This window comes from Alligator sinensis, unplaced genomic scaffold, assembly GCF_000455745.1.
Source record: "Alligator sinensis unplaced genomic scaffold, ASM45574v1 scaffold886_1, whole genome shotgun sequence".
In the NCBI taxonomy this organism is placed as follows: Eukaryota; Metazoa; Chordata; order Crocodylia; family Alligatoridae; genus Alligator; species Alligator sinensis.
In genome coordinates this window covers 1,890,622-1,909,446 of record NW_005842040.1, presented here as the reverse complement: position 1 = coordinate 1,909,446, position 18,825 = coordinate 1,890,622, and the positions used below count along the sequence as shown (strand labels likewise).

The following is an 18,825-nucleotide window of genomic DNA, read 5'->3' as shown; positions in this document are numbered from 1 at the left end:
TGTGCAGCACAGGCTGAGCTAGCGCTGCCTTGGAACCCACTGGAGAGGGCTGGCTGCCTAACCCCTCTGTGCTGGGGCCACAGGTGCCTGCTACAGACCCAGGCCCAGAGCCTGGAACAGGAGTCAAGGGTGCAGGTGGGCTGGCAGGTGCATAGCCAGGAGACACGATCCAGCCACTAGCCAGTACGCTGCTGTCCATAGGTCCCTTCCTGACCCCTGCAAATACTTGTCCTCCAGGCTATGAAGAATGAGGCTTCCCCATGAGGTCTTCTTGTGAGGAGCAGAGGTGGCTTGTGCAGAGGCTTGTGCAGAGGTGGCTTGTGCTGCCATTGAGGTCTCTAAAGCAGCAAGTGGAAGTAAAGGTTTGGCCAGAGCTGTTTGGGTATCCAGGAAGGAGTCTGCTCTTTGCAAGCCTCAGTGAGAGTTGCTTCCAGCCATCTGGGAAGCAAATCAGTCACTGTGTGCAGCTGCAGGAGCTAGGCCGAGGGGAAATGCTAGGGACGGAGCCCAGGAGTCCTAACTCCCGACCCCAGCTCCAGCCACAGAATACCACTCCACTTTCAGAGCTGGGGACAGAACCCCGGGGTCCTGGCTCCCAGTCTCCTGATCTGACCAATATGCTGTACACTTCTCAGCTCAGAAGAGTAGCCAGGAGTCCTAGCTCCCAGCCTCTGCTCTAACCACAATGCCCCACTCTTCCAGAGCTGGAATTTGAACCTGTGTCCACTGCCCTGCTGCAACTACTAGGGGACACTGTTCATCTTGTTGCCTTTTCCCATACAAACTCAGGGGGCAGCTGTGCAGCCCAGAGCTAGGACAGAAGAGTAGTGAGGACAAGATGATAGTCAACTTGCTACCCTTGTCTTGAACACCCTGCTGCAACCCAAGTCTTCTCACCTTTCATACTATGGTGACCTGATCTGGGTTATGGACACAGTTGCTTTGGCTGCACAGACATGACTTAGATGGAGCCCCACAGTGTTCGCAGCCCTTATCCCCTCAAGGAAAGGCTGCCATGACCTATTGTTTCCAGTGTTATGGGCACTGCTGCTCTATGCCCTGAAGACCTGGAGTGGTGGTGGGGGTTTCCCACCTCTTCTCTGCTCAGGCTCCTCTGTGAGCTCCCAGAGGCAGAGTTAGCCTGGTGCTTCCCCAGTTGTCTGTAATAGAGGACCCTCAGGGGGCTGCTCTAACTTGGGCTCCAGTTCCCAATTCTCTGGTGAAGCAGAGGCTAGCCCTAGTGTAGTGCTACACCTGCTGCACAGGGGAAGGGGAGTGCAAAACCCTTATTACATCAGCTTTCCAGCAGCCAAGGAGCCGGGTGGGTTTTCAGGGGCACCACTTTAAAGCCTCTTTATGCTGCTTGGAGGACCCTTGGTGTATTTGAGAATCATGACAGCTCTGAGCTTTTGTTTCTTGACTAGGGAAAAATACTAGAGCAATTTTTCTGTTGCAAAGAACTCAGAAAGCCCATAGCAGAGTAGAGTGTTTTTCACACTATGGATTCTTATTGAAAAATTTTGGGTTTATCCTGTGAATCAGCTGTAGGTGTTTGCACACCTAATATTGCATAACACCCTGTAGCACCCTTAAAAGGATCTCATGGCACTCTGGTTGAGAATAACTGATCTAGCCTGACACAACACAGCACAGGCCACAGCAGCTTACCCTGTGTTTCCTGTATCCAGGACAGTGAACCAGCTAAAGCACATCTTTTGCAGGACCCCAGCATTGGTTTCCAGCTGGAATGCAATGGAGAGCCCATTGTGTCCCTGGCCTAAACTGTTACAATGGTTAATTATCCTGGCTTTTAACAATGGCACCTAATTATTAGGCGGAATTTCTAGAGCTTCAGCTTGGTTGTTGGAACTTGCTCTGTCTTCGTCCCCCAGATATAGAGACCCCTGCCCTGGTTACGTCTGGATAGATTGCATCACCTCTCCACCAGCTTTTGGATAATTACATGGATTGCACATCTCCAGCCTCTCTCTTTCTAAGGGAAGGAGGGGGGCTTCTGGGCCTCACATTGATCCTTTCTAAGTCAGCAACAACCTTATTGAATATTGGACCCCAGAACAGAAACTCACTAGAGGTTCATCTCCTACCAACGCCATAGAGTCCTGAGTAGGAGAGATGTCTTGGCTGCCTGAGGCTGAAAGCCAGGCTCTGACCCCTCCATGCTCCCTTCTGCCTAGCTGGAGTGCTACTGTGTCATCACAGCATCTGGACTGGAGCTAGCATCACAGTAGCTGATAGAGGACCAAGACCTTTTTGTGTTCCTTGTTGCTTGTGCATCGGCAGACCACGACTGTCCCACTGAGATTTGACCCCAAAAAGCAGGAAAATAATCCTCCAAGATAGCTTTCACTTGGATTTCTATTGAAATAATTTCCATACTGGGTAATGATTGAGAATGTGCATGCTGGAGCTGGGGCTCTTTGTCACGCTCTAGTGGCTGGATCACCTGTAGAAGTTTAGGGGCCCATTGACTCATGTACTTGCACAGCAGAAATGCTTGCTGGGGTCACACTCTGTCACAGGTGCTGTTGTAAGCTGTTCTTAGAGCAAGATCCTAGATCTTTTCCCCAGTACCAAGGGGCCCTAACAGAAGTAGGCTTCAGGTGATAGTCTTTGACTCCACATCATGCATCTGATGCCCCTGTACCCATGCCCCAGGCTGATGGGACAGCTCTGCTGGCCCATAATGGGAATAGCACAGAAGAAGCATTGAGCTGTTCTGATCCAGAGACCTTCCTTGCACCATTGAGGTTTTTGGGGGGAGGAACAGACTGTGTGGACTAAGAGAGCACGGACAGAACATGGACTTGGCCTTACCGGAATGTGAGACAAGGGTGGCATAGCCAGGGATGCCATTAACATCATAAGGCCTGGCTCGTCAGTGACCCTCCATATTGGTCGCTGACACCAGTGCAAAGTGGCCCTGATCTGAGTGGCTTCACACCCACCCTGTCCCTGGTTGGAGCTCCCAGGTTAAGGGAGCAGCCTGGGGCAAGGGGCTGTGGTCAGCAGAGAACTTGGTCTACCCTGCTTCCTTCCCAGTATTCTCCTCCTATGAGGCTCCCCTCATCCCTCTTGTCTCATCCCTTTCAGTCCTACAGGTCTGTCCTTCCCTTCTAAGCTTCCCTGAAGTCCTTGCCTTCCAAGCTCCACCCCTGGGGGAAAATTCAGTCTCCTAGCCCCACCCACTTATCTCTAAGCCCCACCCACAACCTGACCTTCTACCCGCTTCTTCGCCCTACTTTCCTGTCCCTTTCTCCCCAATTCTCTTCCCCTCAGGGTTGGAGGCTCCTCTAAGATAACAGCATCCATGTTATGTGCCATCAAAAAAAAAAATCAAAGTAATAAAATGTAATTTAATTCCTAAAGGAGGGCGAGGCAGTAAGTGGCAATTATGCTAACTGCTCTGCTATTTTTACTTTCTCTCTCTCTCTGCCAGGGAAATTGTTGCTGTGAGAAGTTGCAGCCTTTTCCATCAACTAGAAACCAAGGGGGCAGATTCTGCTCTCCCGTACCCCTGCCAGTCCAGGATTCCTATGCTGGATTGAGGGAGCCACACCAGGGTAAAACTGGTGTGAGCGAGTGCAGGATCAGACTGTGTGCACATGCGTGTGTGAGGGAGAGCAGGATTTGGCCATGCACATACATGTGTGCATGCATGAGACCAAGGCCATGAGACCATGCATGCATGTGTATGAATGAAAACAGGGTCAGACTGCACACACACACGTGTGTGTGTGTGTGTGTGTGTGTGTGAGAGAGAGAGAGAGAGAGAGAGAGAGAGAGAGAGAGAGCAGGATCAGACTATGTATGTGTGCATGTATGCCCAAAAGCAAAAGCAGACCACACATGCATGTATGTGTGTGAATGATAGCAAAGTCAGACTGCGTGAGTGCACACGTGCATGCATGTATGTGTGCACCTGCATGCTAAAGAGAGAAAACAGAACCAGATCATGTGTATATGTGTGTGTTTTACAGGTATAAGTTAGGACTGAAGTCTGCATATGTGTCTTGGAAGAAATGTGTGTGTGTGTATGTGTGTGTGAGGTAGGGTTCTGTGTTAGGAGCAGCGGTGTGAGTATGTTGTGATAAGCACATGGTGTGTTACATGCAGGGCCATTAGTTTCCAGTAGAGTGTCAGCCATGCATTCGGGTAGAAGGGCATGATATGGTGCACATAGGTAAGTGAATTTGTAGGTGTGTATGTGTGGATTAGGGGCACGTGTGCAGCGCGGATGTTTGGGGTGGGCGTGTGGCGTGTGGCGTGTGTGTGATGTCTTTGTTAGATGCGTTGGGGGGTGGGTGTGCCCTAAGACACGTCCAGTTTTTCTCCCCTTGGGCTTGCACAAGTGCCAGGGCTAGGACTGGGTTGTTAGTGCTGTGTCAGGATGCTGGCAATACTGCCCTGGCTCCAAGGCCTATGCTGAGCCTCAGAGTGCTGTGGGATGGGAGATGCTGTGCTGTGGAGGGGGATCCTGCCAGACACCGTGATCTACCATTTAACCCCTCCATGACCTGGCTCCCTGAGGAACCCTGGTTTTCACCTCACCCTCCAGCTTCCACAGGAGCTGGTGGAGCCAGGGCTGCTCTCAGCTCTGTTGAGACCCCTACTTCTGACCTCAGCCCCTCTGTCCCTCCTCCTCTCACCCCAGTTGCTATTCCAGTTCTCATTTCCCCATAGGCAGGTCTGCTGGTACCCCTTACTTCTGGGCTGTGTCCCACTCTAGCCCTGGCTCGCATACTGCTGGTGGTGCATCTACGTAGCACCATACAGTGCTGTGTAGTGACCCCTGAACTAGCTCTGGAGCACCTAGCCACCTTCTCATGGCATGCCTCTGGCCTGATTAACCCTCCTGAGGTACCTTAGCCTGGGCACAGTGCTGGGCTTCTGCAGCTGGACTGCTCTGGGTCTTCAGCCTCACTTGGGCATCCACCTGGCATGGTATTGTGCCATGTGGATCCCAGCCTACAGCTCTCTGTTAGCCCAACTCTGGGCTCCCTCTCAGCTCTGACAGTGCCCCTCATCTCCAACCTACAGTCCCTCATTGTTCTGGCATTAGTTCTACAACAGGTCTGCTAGTGCCCCTCACTCCCAACTTGCAGGCCTCATTGACATCCGCCCATACAGCTCTGCCAGTGTCCACCTTGCCTGACCCATGCCCCACCATCCATCTCAGCCCCAGGGACACTCCTGGAGCCTTCCTCTGCTGCATGGAACTGTTCTGCGTCCCCTGCCACACGTGCACTGGGGTGTGAGCATGCCCTCCAGGGAGGTGACGTACTGTGAAGAATGTGCCAGTGAGGTGAGACATTGCAAACCCATGGGTCCTTCCCTGGGCAGGGGTGGGATGGGATGGGAGGGGGACATGACACCTGCCCTGCTCTTTTCGTGCTGAGTGCTTCCTGCGGGGGAGAAGTCTCCCAGGAAAAACCGCTTTAGGACCAAAAAAAGCCTGTGCAAAATGATTTAACAACAATCAAAAAGAACCTGTTGCCATAACAACCTGATGGGTCCCTTATGCTCACGCAGTGCCAGCTCCCTGTGAGATCACATGCTGCTGCCTGGGCGGTGCCACTGGAGACGGCAAGGTGCCAGCCCCAGGAAGCCCCACTGGATGGCTCTGGGCCTGATATAACCCTTGCTCTGGTCCCTTCAGAGCTGCTAAGCTGGCTTGTCAGCTGAGGAGAATGGCTAGATTTGCACAGGTGCGAATGAGCCCAGCAGCAGCAATGAGAGTCCAGCCCTGGGACAGGCTGGAGCTGCCCAGCTGCTCCCATGGCACTGGGGAGGGAGGGCTGGTGGGCCCCAGCAATGCCTTTCCTCTGGAATTCTGGGAAATCAGAAGCACTTGGAAGGATGAGTCTGTGCCACTGCCCATGCACACCTGGCGGAGAAAGTTGTAGCCTACGCAAGCTCACTTCTCTCTGAACCAGTTAGACTCTAGGGTGCTTCCCTGCCTTTTGCCTTGCAGAGGTGACCACACCCAAGGTACAAGCCTGTATGAGTGTGTTAGCAACAGTCCCCCCCTACCCTGCTTGGCTAGCTGGGGTGGATCAGGCTGGCTGTGCCCACATACCACTTCACTGGCTTAAAAGAGCAGCAGGTCCCTATTTAAGTCCACCTGTAGCACCTGACTGATGCTGGTTAGTGGGGAAGCTTGTGACTGTTGCCCCAGGTCTCCTGGTTGTGGGCTTCCTTGCTTTGTCTGCTGGACTCCCCATGCCCTGGTGTGTTGCAGAGCTTGTAGTTTGTGTCTAGTTATCCCTATGCACCTTCCCTTCCATACAGATGTGTTGCTTTGCTGTTGTGCTGCAGCCCTAGTTGTGCTCCTAGGCTTCCTGTGTGCTAGGGGCTGTGCAAACAGCAGTAAGAAAAGACCTCACAATAATGCATTCAAGAGCATTGGAGGCTCCAATTCATTGGTGGTGGCACCAGCCACGTGAGTGCTTCACATAGGATCAGAGCAGAACTAATCCAGGGAAATCCCCACCCTGTGGGACTTCAACATGGGCAGTGTGTGAGAACGTGCTCGTGAGGCAGAGGAGCGTATGGGCCATAAGAACCGGAGACCTTCAGAAAATCATGGCCTTTCTCTGGGGTTTGTAGAACCAGCCTGAGATTGCAAGGCCTTTTTTTGCTGTAACCGAGAATGAGGCTCCCTTTCAGAGTGGGTCAACAAAAGAGCCCTTCTGGCTGATGAGAAGCTCCATCCTGGCATCGGAAGATGCTTCCTGTCTGCCATCGCCCCTGGAGATCAGGCATTTCAGGTAGGGACCAAGTATGTTTGGTATAATTGGTGGGTTTGGGACAGGGCCCTGACCCTTCTCTTGCTAAGACTCTGTTTTCAGTTGCTTGTAACTTCATCCTATTTAAATCCATTTAACTTTTTGTCCTGGGAGCCCCAACATAGTCCAGCTCTCGCAGATAGCAAGGAGAGCAGAAGGGGCGGTGGCTTTTTTTTTTATGATTTCTTTTTTTAGATCATCTCTTTTCTGTGACTGGTTTTCCTGCTTTGGACTGGGCCCTTGGAAGTCACCCAGAAAAGTTTGGAACCTCTATAAAATCTCAGTTTGCACATTCGCAGTAGAAGCTCAGACATTTGGAAGTGAATTCCCTGAAGCAAGGTGTAAGGTGTCAGATTTGTGCCAAAGGCTGCCCCAGCTGTATGTGGGTTCCTAGTCATCCAGGCTGGGGAATCCAAGAAGGGTGGATGTGATGCTGCCCATGTGATTCACTTTTGTGCCATGGGCTTTAGAAACTGGTGTCCTGTAACCACACTAGCTCAATTAAGCCCTTGTGTGTTTTGACCTTTGACCTTAGAAGTCCCTGGAGATCCCATCCCACTGGGCAGACTCCCACCAGCCTCTGAGCAGCCCAATGCAGTGCTGGGGTAGGGAGTATTTTGCTAGGGTTTGGAAACCTCTCTCTTCTGTGCTGAAACTAATACCACTATTGCAGCCCAGGCATGTGGGAAAGGAGCTGCTTGATTTGAATGCAAAGCGGGACAAGAAGTGGGGGACACTGAGGGGATGGGAGTAGACCATGAGAAAGAACTTAGGGATCACACGGTGGGGGTCGCTGGGAATGGGGTGGAGGGAGAGGCTGGGACTGGGAAGCAGTGATGTCAGCACAACAGAGCTGGAGGGGGAAGACTGAGCTGATGAGCATGGGCACTGGCTGGGAACCTGAGGCACTGAAATTGGACTAGGTAGGCATCAGTGCCAGGCTACAGGCTGGAATCCCTGGGGCTTTTTTACATCCTGGTCTGGTTTTTTTAAAATTTTATTTTAAAACCTCTGGTTGCTGCTCTGAGTAAGGTCACATAGCAGAGGCAGGGAAAGGACCCAGGCGTCCTGAATCCCAGCCCAGCATTCCACCCACTAGACCGCACGGTGGAAAGCGCTTTTGCTTTATTTTCCGTAACGGATCTGGGTGAAAGGGAGGCGGATTTGGATTGCTGGATGCCTTGCTTGGGTAAATATTTTGCTGTAACCACAGCTTCTGGAACCCAGCCATTTAAAGCAGTTGGCTCACCTAGAAATCCCTGAGCCTGAGCCAGCTCAGCCCTGCTGCTCACGTCACCCAGCATCCTCCTTATCAGAGCCAGGCTAAAGGTTTGTAATGACACCTGCCAGTGACGAGCTGGGTTTCCCAGCCAACCAGAGCCATCTATCTAAAGGACTCCTAGAACCAGCCAGTCACCTATTACTGTAGGATCTGGATGCTGCGCAGTCTGTAATCCATTTGTCCTCACACTATTCCTGTGAGGCAGGTAGTGCTATAATCCCTACTATGCAGTTGGGCACTGGAGACTTTTTTTCGCAGAGACCAAGTGACCCGCCCAAGGTTACACAGGGAGCCAGTGGCAGAGGTACAATAGGGCCACAAACTGTCGTGGGTATTGGTTTATCCAGTGCTCCACTGACATGCCCTGTCTGCATTAGGATGATACTGTGTGGTACTTAGTTGGCATGGGGTAAAACCAACCTTTTTCTGTTGGAGAAAACAAGGCCAAAGCTGAACTCTTATGGAAAAGAACATAAGACTGATGGGGTTGACAGGTAAGTCGGGGAAAATAATTAGATCCCTTTTTGTGTCTAATATCAGTTTGAAATAAGTGTCAGAGACTTGTGTTATGTAGCACAGCGTTGGTATGATGAGAGGTGCTGCTGGTCGTTCTCAAAAGCAGGCTGGGTGCTGGATTTTATCTTCCACCAAACAAAATCAGATTTGGTTGCAGAACAATTTGATTTTTTTCACTGAAAAATCAGAAAATTATCTGCCTCCTACCCCCAAGAACTCAAAACTGTCAATATTTTGCAAGTGAAGAAGAAAATATTGATGAAAATGGGACCTTTTATAAGCAAATTGGCATTTTGTCCAATAAATGTGGAAACGGAGTCCTAACCTCTTGGCTGGTGTCTGTTAGAGAAGTTAATGCAGCCATATTAGTTCATACCAGCTAAGGGACCCAAGCCATAGATTTTTGGATTGAGCGCTTTGGAAAGAACATAGGCACAGCTGGCAAACCCTGCTGAGAGTGTCTGAAGGCTGACCTTTTGCCTATAAACTGCAGGCCTTCGGCACAGGAACTTTCTCTCTGCTCTGTTCATGCAGCACCTAGCACTCTGGTATCTTGGGCCAGCACTGGGCTTCCCAGATGATACATCCATGAAAGGTGTAAAGGTGCGTGTGGATTCATGAGCCAAAAGCACCTGTTCCTTTTATCTAGTCTGACCTGCATCACAATGGCTGGAGGAACTCGCCCAGTGCTTCTCTGCAGCAGAGAGAATTATTCTTCTCTGCCACATAAGTGATGCTCACAAGTCAAGTAACTTGAGCAGATCTTGTAAAACAGCCTTCCCATCTCACTTGAAAGACTTCAGATGAAAGGATCTTAAATAACTGCAAATCCCATCGGTGGCTCTTATCTAGATCCATGTGAGGTAATCAAAGTTTTAACAGCAAAGTTGGAGTACATCTGCTTCATGTGGCACGAGTCGTTCCTAACTACCGAGTTGTGTGGGCTGGCGAAAACTTCCAAAAGAAACGTTTTCCCATCAGGAAATGGGCTTTGGCCAAAACTATTTCTAGATTTCTTTTCCCATGGAAAGGGTTTTGATTTGGGTGGAACTTTCCGACAGGACAATCGAAAAGAGAACTATAGTTTTGTGGGGGTCGACATTGTTCCCTGTGCCTGCCAGAGCCATCATGATGCAGCATGACAGTTGTAGTTTGAACCCCATTGTGCCTTCATATTCCCTTATAGGTCCTGCCATCTGCTTGGACTACATCTCCCATGACACCTCCCATGGATGAGTTCCCATATTACATTATGGACATCCTAGACCCAAATGAAACAAAGATATTTCTTAACCATATTCTTTTTCTTACCATTTTATTCTGAAATGGATTCTAATATTGTCACTTCTTGTTCTGATTTGGGGGACAAAAGCAAACGGGAATGTCACATGGCCTACAGGACATACAGTCTCTCTCTGATCAGGTCTACTAGGTATTTATCTGGTCTTTCTGATCATTTAAGGGTTTTTTTTTTACCCTCTAGACCTTTGTGGTGGGAGTATATTATCCCCATTTTACTGATGGGGAACTGAGGCCCAAGGAAGATTAAGTAATTTATCTAAGGTCAGCCACAGAGTCAGTGGTAAAGCATAAAAGAGAAGCTGCTAGATTTCCTGTGTCCCACTCCTAGTTCTGTCTGCCAGCCCCACTTCCTCCCAGCCTTCCCCTTTAAGATGCAGCATCTTTCGATTTATTGGGCTGCTCTTGGAAAAGAGTGTTCTAATGAGGTATGTGCTACTCAGAAAATTCAAAGCCAACATAAACACACACACCTCCTGAAAGACAATGCCTGCTTTCATAGGCACATACAACCAGGGCACTCAGGTACACACCACACACCCAAATAACCCGTTGCACCCACTCTTGTGACAAATGAACTCTCAGCCACATGCACGTGTGTGCACACATGCATGCAGGCCGAGGTATGTGCAAAAAGCCAATGCGCATCTATCTCAGTGCTCCCCAGGATTAAAAGAGATTTGCCTTTGCATGTATGCTTCACAATGTGAACACCGCATGCACGTGAAACCAAAGTGAGTTGCCTATTGGGATGGCACCTCCATCTAGTTTGTCACCCACAAATCTTGGAGGGATTTAGCAAGAGCAAGTGGGTGCTACAGGTAGGTAAACTGAGGCACAGGAAAGCTAAGCAACTTGCTTTAAGACTACTGGTAGGACCAAGACTAGAACTTAAGTTTGCTGGAACCCACTCAGCACCGTGTCTAGTGCCTGCTTGACCTACTGGGCAGCACTGCCTCCTACCTATGCACCCACATAAACATTCTGCAAGCAGGCACTAATCCCAATGCAATCAAATTTCCCAGAGGGGAGGGGGTCCTCTCCTGAGCTGGGCAATTAAAGAGTTAAACACGGATGGTTTTGTTTGAAACCACCCTAATCGGCTCCCAGTGAGGGCTCATTAAAGAGGCCTTTGCCCCCTGCCCAGAGGATTAATAATTCAGACCGTGGCTCCAGTGAGCTGGTAGGAGGGCAGCGCTCTCTCCCTCCCTGCCTCCTCCTCCTGTCTCTGCCTCTCCCCTCCCTACCTGCACGACTCACTTCTGCAGCAGGGATGGAACTGCCTAACTCTGCTGGGTGACAGGGGAGCGGGCACATTTGAGCAGAGCAGCGGGAGACTCCTTTGTGGGGCTCAAACAGGAGCCATCTGGGCTGGAGCAGGGGGCTCCGGGGGACTGAGCAGCACAGTTCTCTCTTCCTGGTGAGTTCAGAGGAGAGAGGGAACGGGAGAGCTCCAGAGAAGGAGGACCTGGACTTGAAAGCTGGTTTCGGGAGCTGAGAGAGAAGAGACAGAGACAGAGCCCACCAGCACGATGGACCCCAAGGATCGCAAGAAGATCCAGTTTTCAGTCCCTGCACCCCCCAGCCAGCTGGACCCACGGGCAGTGGAGATGGTAAGTGGGGCATATCAACAGGTTCAGTTGTGTTTGTGGGTCTGGGGCAGAGTGGAGGGCGAGGGGTACAGTAAAGAAGGAATACTGCCTTCTAGGACAGGTGCTGGCACTGGTATATGACCCTAGCACACATGCACGCGCGCGCACACACACACACACACACACACACACACACACACACATCTCTATATACACAGCACATTTACCTGACACACTTGTGTACCACAACACACATTTACTTAGGCACACAGCACACATGCACTTAGGCCACACATATGGCATATATTTATACAAATATAACACATACATGAATGTAACACATCATGCACACTCACAGGTGTGACACCTGAGTATGAATGCCATTCCTGCCCCAGTTCTCTCAAACTCCCTGATGCCGTTACACACACACACACACGCGTGCATGTGCGCACACGCACACACACACACACACACACACACTGAAGGCACTTGTATGCACAGGCTCACAAAATCATCCAAACTATCACAGTTGCTAGGCTGTGCATGCAAATCTGGGGTGAACTCACATGTGTGCAAGATACTGTGCACTTGCACACTTGAACCTGAGCTGCTTGCCAAAAGTGGCAGTGTGCAGATGCCCACCTATTCTCGCACAGGGTTAACTCAATTTGCAAAAGTTGCAGGCATCAGTTGCACAAAACTCTGTGTGTTTGTCAAGCCCTCCTGAGTCTCTGACAAGCCAACCAGACTGCTGGGGAGGGGAGGAGAGGAGTGAAGATCTAGGTCCTGTGAACTCCCCCAAGCCTATCTGGGGAAGAGACAACATGACAGGTCTCAGTTCTGTTTTGCTGTGGCCTCCTGACAGAGCCATACAGTTGGTGGCTTTGTAGCTCCCATGTGAGTAAGTGGGGTGGGCAATGAGAGGGTGCAGGGAGAGAGAACGGTTAGTAAATGCTGGCTGCAACTTCAGAAAGGAGCTGGTTCTGCCAGACCAATTTGTCCTCATGCATTGTGAGTGTAACCCATCGATGTCCCATTTACTGCTCTCAAAACCTCCCTTGGCAGCACATAGTCATCTAAAAGGAGATCCTGAGTGTCATGTGACCTCAGGGTCATAGGTCAAATGCAAGACCTTGTTTCAGTGCTAGGGAAATTTCCTTCCTCAAGTTGCTGTCCTGTGGCTGATCTCTGGGCACTGAGTGCGAAGGTTTCTGTCTAATGCCCCTGGACCTGTCTCCATGTGGCAAATGTCACCAGTAGCATCATCAGCCTCTTATTTTGCAGAGGCCAACAGGCCATGAAGGCTGATACCCAGGGGGAGGACAGGTATTTCTGAAGAGAAACCTGACCTCAGTTTTTCCAACCTGGGCAATAAATGAGGGTGCCTGAGTTCCTGGGTCTCTGAGCTGAGGTACCTTAAAGGGATGTTCAGAGAGTGCTGAGTTCCTGTGTGTCAAAGCAGCTGTGTCCTCTGGAAAAAGATAGGCCCTTTTAATTAATTTCATCCTTAGATATGAATTTCACTCCCATCACTTTCAGGCGTTATTTTGACTTTCAGGTGGTGCTGTTAGCTCTTCAGTACCGATAGGGCTTGAGGCCCAGAGAGGCTAAGTGACTTGCCCGGGGTCACATAGGAAGTTGGTAGCAGAACAGAGAACCCAGGCTTCTAGCCTGGTACCCTCACCAGTGGTCTAGGGACCTCCTCTCCCTATTTCAAGCTGCAAAATGCAGCTGCTACTGATTGGTGACTGCTATTGAAAGTTTGGGCCTGATTGGTGCCCAGCAGAACACCCCTGGGACAGGGTCTTTCCTGGCAAATGTGAGAGCCTTGGAGCAACAAGGTTGAAAGAAAGCAAAAGGGAAAAGGACAGGAGTTTCCCCCAGCTTGAGCCATCTGGCCAGCCTGAAGCTTTCACAGCCCATGAGTCAGACCCTTGGAAATCACGAGGCTGGCACAAAAGATCATGAAATTGTAACAGATCAATGAACGGAGAGATCCTTTCACTCACCCACCAAGCTCTGAGCCCTCGGGGTTCACGTGAGTCATGTTTTCAATCTTTCCTCAGGAATTGCAATGGCTCGCAATGCACTAACTCATTTTAAATGAACTCGGGGAGTCCGGCAATTCCAGGGCCATGAGAATTCTCAACAGCACGAGGTCTGGGATGAGGTCGCAGTGTGGCAATCTTCACCAGGCTCCTAGCAGATAATATGGCAACTCCAGAGTTGCATGGCAGGGAGAGAAAGCTACTCCTGTCCTTTTGCCGTTGCTGTTGTATGGCTTGTAGCCTGTACAGGGTGTAGGTGCAAAAGAGGGCAGCAGTGATGTACTGGACATTGTAAGGGTTTGGTATGAGCCCTTGGGCACTGTCAGGCAGTGGAAGGCAAGTCCCTTGGGTTTGAGTGGGGCCAGCAGAGGACAGGAGAGAGCATGTGTTGGGGATGGAGTAGATGAGGGCAGCAGGATTTTACTCTGAGATATTACTTATGTTGCTGTAGTGCCTGCAAGCCTAGTCCTGGCATGGTGACTCTCACAGTGATAGGAGCTGTACAGACATGGAACACAAAGATGATCCCAGCCCCAAAGTGCTAACAGTCTGAGATGAGAGACCTCGGGAGGCTGCTGGCAAATGGGGCACCACAAAGAAACACAGACCTGGTTTTGGTCATTGTGGTGGGTTCTTAGTACACACTTTAATGACCTGAGTCTTTTATGGGCATCACAGCAAAGAATGCCATGTGAGCTCTAGGCCTAGCCTTCTGGCTGGGCATCTAATGCCCCATCCTGTGATGATGGTCATTGACTGATGCTTCTGGGTATCACAACAGTGGCTCTGATGGGGGAGGTGAAGGAAGGAGACACCCAGCTAGACCACAATGATGATGGCTTCAGTGCCAGAAGAAAGCTGGAGGCAAAGATTAATCTCCTGGCTTCCCTATGCTGCCCTCTCCTCTCCTCTCATGGGGCAACAAGGTGACACTGAAGACTTCCTTCCTTCCTTTCTGTTTAGATCCGACGACGGAGGCCCACGCCGGCCATGCTCTTCCAGCTGTCGGAGCATTCATCCCCAGGTGAGGCCTGTTCTGCTAGGTGAGGGGATAAAAAGGGAGCTTTGACCTCAGGCCCAGCCCCCTCACCAGCAAGGGGCATGTCAGGGAGGGTGAGGAGGGCAGGCAGGGGTTAGTTTCTATGCAAATGGGAAGAAGTGGCTCCTGGGGCCGTGGAGCTGGGAATGCCTTGCTAGAGGGGAGGAAAGGATGGGGTAGAAAACCAACCCTCCTGCCAACTCAGGGGAGGTGAGGGGAGGACCTATGGCATTGGGAGAACCTCTCACACCCATTGTTCACTCACTGGGGACCAACAGGGAGTGTGTGTGTGTTGGGGTTGACACCTTCCCTACTAAAAGAGGGACTGGAGTCCGTGTGGTCAGGTTTGAAAAATGGAAAGGTTGCATTAGAAACCTAAAATGATCGTATTTAATGGCAAATTACCATGCATATTTAAAAATATGCAAATGAAAATGCTCTTTCTATTCCCTACAATCTTATTGCTACAAACTGTACCGCAGGTGGGTGGTCTCATTCCCTATTCCCCCCACTTCCCTCCCCCAGGCCCAGTAGCCATTCAGTGGAGTTCCATGTCATGATCACTATCTTTCCTGGTGACTTGACCTCCTCCAAGACAAGGTCACATGTGTGTGATACCTGCAAGTACCATGTGTGGGAGGGTCAGCACGCAGACAAGCTGAGGTCATATAGATGCTGAAAATGGATGAGTTAAGAATATATTTCCAGTGCAAAGTCTGTCCCTAAGGGTCCTGGGTTTTGGCCTTTGTTGTAAAAGGGTCAAACGGATGCAGTAGTTACTGTAAGTTTGTTACGATTGGGTAGTGGGAGGTCTTCCCCCAGTAGAGTACCACAGGAACGCTTTCTCCTAGAGCCCAGGCACAGAGCCCATAGCCTCTGAGAGATACCATGGGGCAGCTTTGGGCTGTTATAGCTTTGGGCAGTTCCATCATGGTGCTGGACTGGTGACTCAGAGTCCCCTGGGCACCCTGCCTCTTGATCTTGATCTCAGCTGGGGTTGGGATTGGGGGCACTTCCCATCTGGTGGGTAGAGCTCTCTGCTCATAGGGTGGGGGAATAAGGGAAGATTCAACCAGGGCCTGGTGCTTTGATCTACTTGGGTTTCACCTTCCATCCTTACTAGAGATGGATCTGGGGCCCCTCCCTACCCAGCATCGAGCATCCCTGCTGCTTGTCCTAAGATTGTGTTTTCTTTGTCTTTAACTCTTCTCCTGTTTTTTGCCTTTTTTGTTTCTCCTACAGAAGAGGAGTCTTCCCCATACCAGGTGAGTGACAGGTGGGAAGGAGGGGGGGACCTCCACGAGGAAGGGTAGGGGAGAGAAACAGACAGGGACAGGGGGAGAAAGCTATGAAGATGCAGTAAAACTCAGGAAGTCCCTTCTACTGGAGTCACGTGAAAGGGTATGCTGGTGATGATGCTGAAGTGTCTTTCTACTAGGTAAGCTGGGTGGGGGGGCAGGCATTTAGTTTGGGGCTGGCACAGGCAGGACCTCAGAGGAGTGAACCATCTCCAGAGAGATTCACTCTGACCCCCCTGTGGAAAAATCACCCCTGTCACTGCACTGGCACTGCCTTTTACCACCGCAGCAGCTGCAAGATTTGGGTAGGAAGCAGTGTGGGTAGTGGCAAATGATTCATTGCAGGGGCCTGTGGTAAAGTTGGGTGACTCTAGGACAGGATTAACAGTGGGAGGGTTGTGGATTGGGACTGAGGGGTATTGGGAGAACAGTGTGTAGGGTGCCCAGGGCTGGAAGAGAAAGGGGTAGGGATTAACAAAACCCTGTTTGAGGAGCCCAGAGCTGAATTAATGAGGGAGGGGCTCTGGATGAGAAATGAGGGTCCTGAGCAGAGCAGCAAAGGTCACTTGCACTGTGTGTGGACAGCTACTGCTTTTGGTTTCTACTAATCATCACCAAATCCATTCAGAATTTACTAAGGGGGGTGGGTGAGGGAGTACAGGGGAATGTCAGCCCATTGATTTATGGGCTTGTGCCGCCTTTTTGCCCTTGTAAATCCGGCATAGCAGGGCTAGATTCCAAGGGGCAAAGTTATCTTGGAAGTTAACAAACACTTCTGGCTGTCGCAAGGGCCAGATCTATTGCTGTGTCACCCTGATCTGGCGAGAGCTTATCTCCGCTCGCATTTTCCATGACTTCTCCTTGATCTTGAGTCCAATTAAATTCCTCACTGCACGTGGCAAGAGGCAGTGCCACAGTGGAGCAGGGAGACATGAATAAAAGCCGGAAGTCAGGGACTTGGGAACCGGTTGGTGTTTTGGCTGCTCTTCAACCCTGCCTTGTAAGGCAGAGATCCCACATGTTGTGACTCTATCAGATCCACGGCTTATCTCATAATCGCGGCATAGTTTTGCTACTGTGCAATAAATTAAAATAAAATAAGCCCCTTGCTGGATAGCACAATATAGAATCGCTTGTCTTCATGAAGGCCAGGTCACATGGAGACCCTGTTTATGGTCAGTGAGGACCCTAACCTGTTACCAGCTAATGGGTGTTCTGCAGCTTATGTGAAATGAACGTGCTGTGTCTCAGCACAGTTGCAGGTATCCACAATTGGTTCTGATTGGCCTGGGTGCCAACAGATGTTCCACAACCAGCTCCCAGATGCTGTCTGTGCACCCTTGGTAGGGTCCAACCCCCACCTTGGAGTTTGGGTTTATTAACACAGAATTAGCCATATGTTCTCGGGGCACCTCCTCCACTAATTGAAAGCCCACACACTAGATCCTCTGTCCCCAGAAAGCCACTCCCATTTCCCTTCACCTGCCTCAGTGCCTTTCAGGCCCCAGGGAAGGAGGCCCAGGGTTAGGGTTAGGGTTGATGGACATTGGCAGCACAGTCGGTGGGTGGAACCCGCACTGCCTCTGAATTTCCCATTTCCATTGGTCTAAGCCTATCAGTCTGGATCTTAGCACCAACCTTAAGTCGATCTCTAGCACTTTGTATACAACTTGACTAGCTGATGGTGCCCTGGGCTTTGCAAGAGCTGTTTGCAGAGGTGTGCTGACATCTATACCCCTGGCTTTGGATTCCCTGCATTTTGCTTCTGTCACCCCCAGTTTCTTCCCATCTCAGTATGGGCATCTGCTTAACAACCAGCATCAGAAAAGGTGGCCTTGTCTTCATCAACAGGACACTGGGAGGTTCCCACCACCAGTCCAACTTGTATCATGGGAGGGATGGGCCACGTTGGCTGAGTGGTTGCTTGACTTAATTTCCCTGCCCTGATCTTGCCGCTTCCTGCATGCCCAAGGCAAACCTCCTGATCACCCTTCTCTTCTCCTCTCCTCTCCAGAGAGCCATGGGTGAGGGCCACCTGCACAAAACGAAGAGATCCAACCCATGCACCTACACCCCTCCGTCTCTGAAAGGTACGGTCCTGCCCATCCAACTAACCCTCCTGACAAAATTCACCCCAGTGCCAAGAGCCCAGCCCAGGTCTTCTGTGGATCTCAAACGGGCTGGTTTTCTAGGTCTGTGCATGGAGTACTCCCTCCCGCTCCTGCCTTGAGCCATATGCTCTGTGGACTGCTTCAGCCCTGCATTTCTCCTGAGGATGCTTAGCTTTCTTTATGGTCTGGCACAAGGTGCCTTTTACCCTCGCTCACTTGTCTCCATGCTAGCAGTGCAGCTCGTGGCTACAGTGAATGGGGAATTCTTCAGCGACACCGAACCTCTCCGCAGGAACGTTCCTAACAATTCAGATGAGGATGGAATTTCTGGTAACAATGAGTGAGGCTGAATTGGGTCTTTCTCTCTCTCTCTCTCTCTCTCTCTCATTTTGCAAAGGTTTAATTTTTCCCTGATACAGAACAGGAATCATTTTGAAATTCAAAAATATCCACAGCGCAGAAAAACTCTTCTTCTTCCCCCAGCCCTTCCATCAGGAAAGGAACAGAGAGACCTAGTCAGTTTCACTTCCTGCTTCTGATCAGTTTCATGTTCCCTCCCTGGGTTTGGGGTTTCTAGGATTTCAGTGCCCAAACCCCAGGAGTGCCAAACCCCATGACTATAAATGTGGGGTTTTGCGCTGCTGCTGCAGAGCTGGGCCAGCAGGGGGAGATGATGCACTGTTTTGTTGTGTTGTTTTTTTTAATTCTGTACCCCTAAAATAGTCACTGTGTTTTATTCTTAAATGGCTCTGAGCTGGGAGAGGACCATTGTGCAGGGCTTTGGGGAAGTGCCTTATGGAGGTTAAATAATTCCAGCAGCATCTCTCTAGGTGA

At 50.5% G+C, this 18,825-nt stretch overlaps 1 protein-coding gene across 3 annotated transcripts in view; it reads left to right on the top strand.

Annotated features, from left to right (window-relative positions):
• Positions 1-18,825, top strand: part of PPP1R1B (protein phosphatase 1 regulatory inhibitor subunit 1B) — a 52,913-nt gene that overhangs the window by 14,672 nt on the left and 19,416 nt on the right. Inside the window, exons 5-9 of one of the 3 annotated variants that reach the window (XM_006022594.3) lie at positions 5,198-5,323; positions 6,628-11,516; positions 14,507-14,567; positions 15,825-15,847; positions 17,895-17,970. In XM_006022594.3, coding sequence (XP_006022656.1) covers positions 11,436-11,516; positions 14,507-14,567; positions 15,825-15,847; positions 17,895-17,970 — 241 coding nt within the window. In that variant the 5' untranslated portion in view covers positions 5,198-5,323; positions 6,628-11,435. Of the gene's footprint in view, positions 1-5,197; positions 5,324-6,627; positions 11,517-14,506; positions 14,568-15,824; positions 15,848-17,894; positions 17,971-18,123; positions 18,322-18,825 lie in introns of those variants that run through there. The other 2 variants (XM_014519430.2, XM_025202912.1) reach the window with 2 other exon arrangements.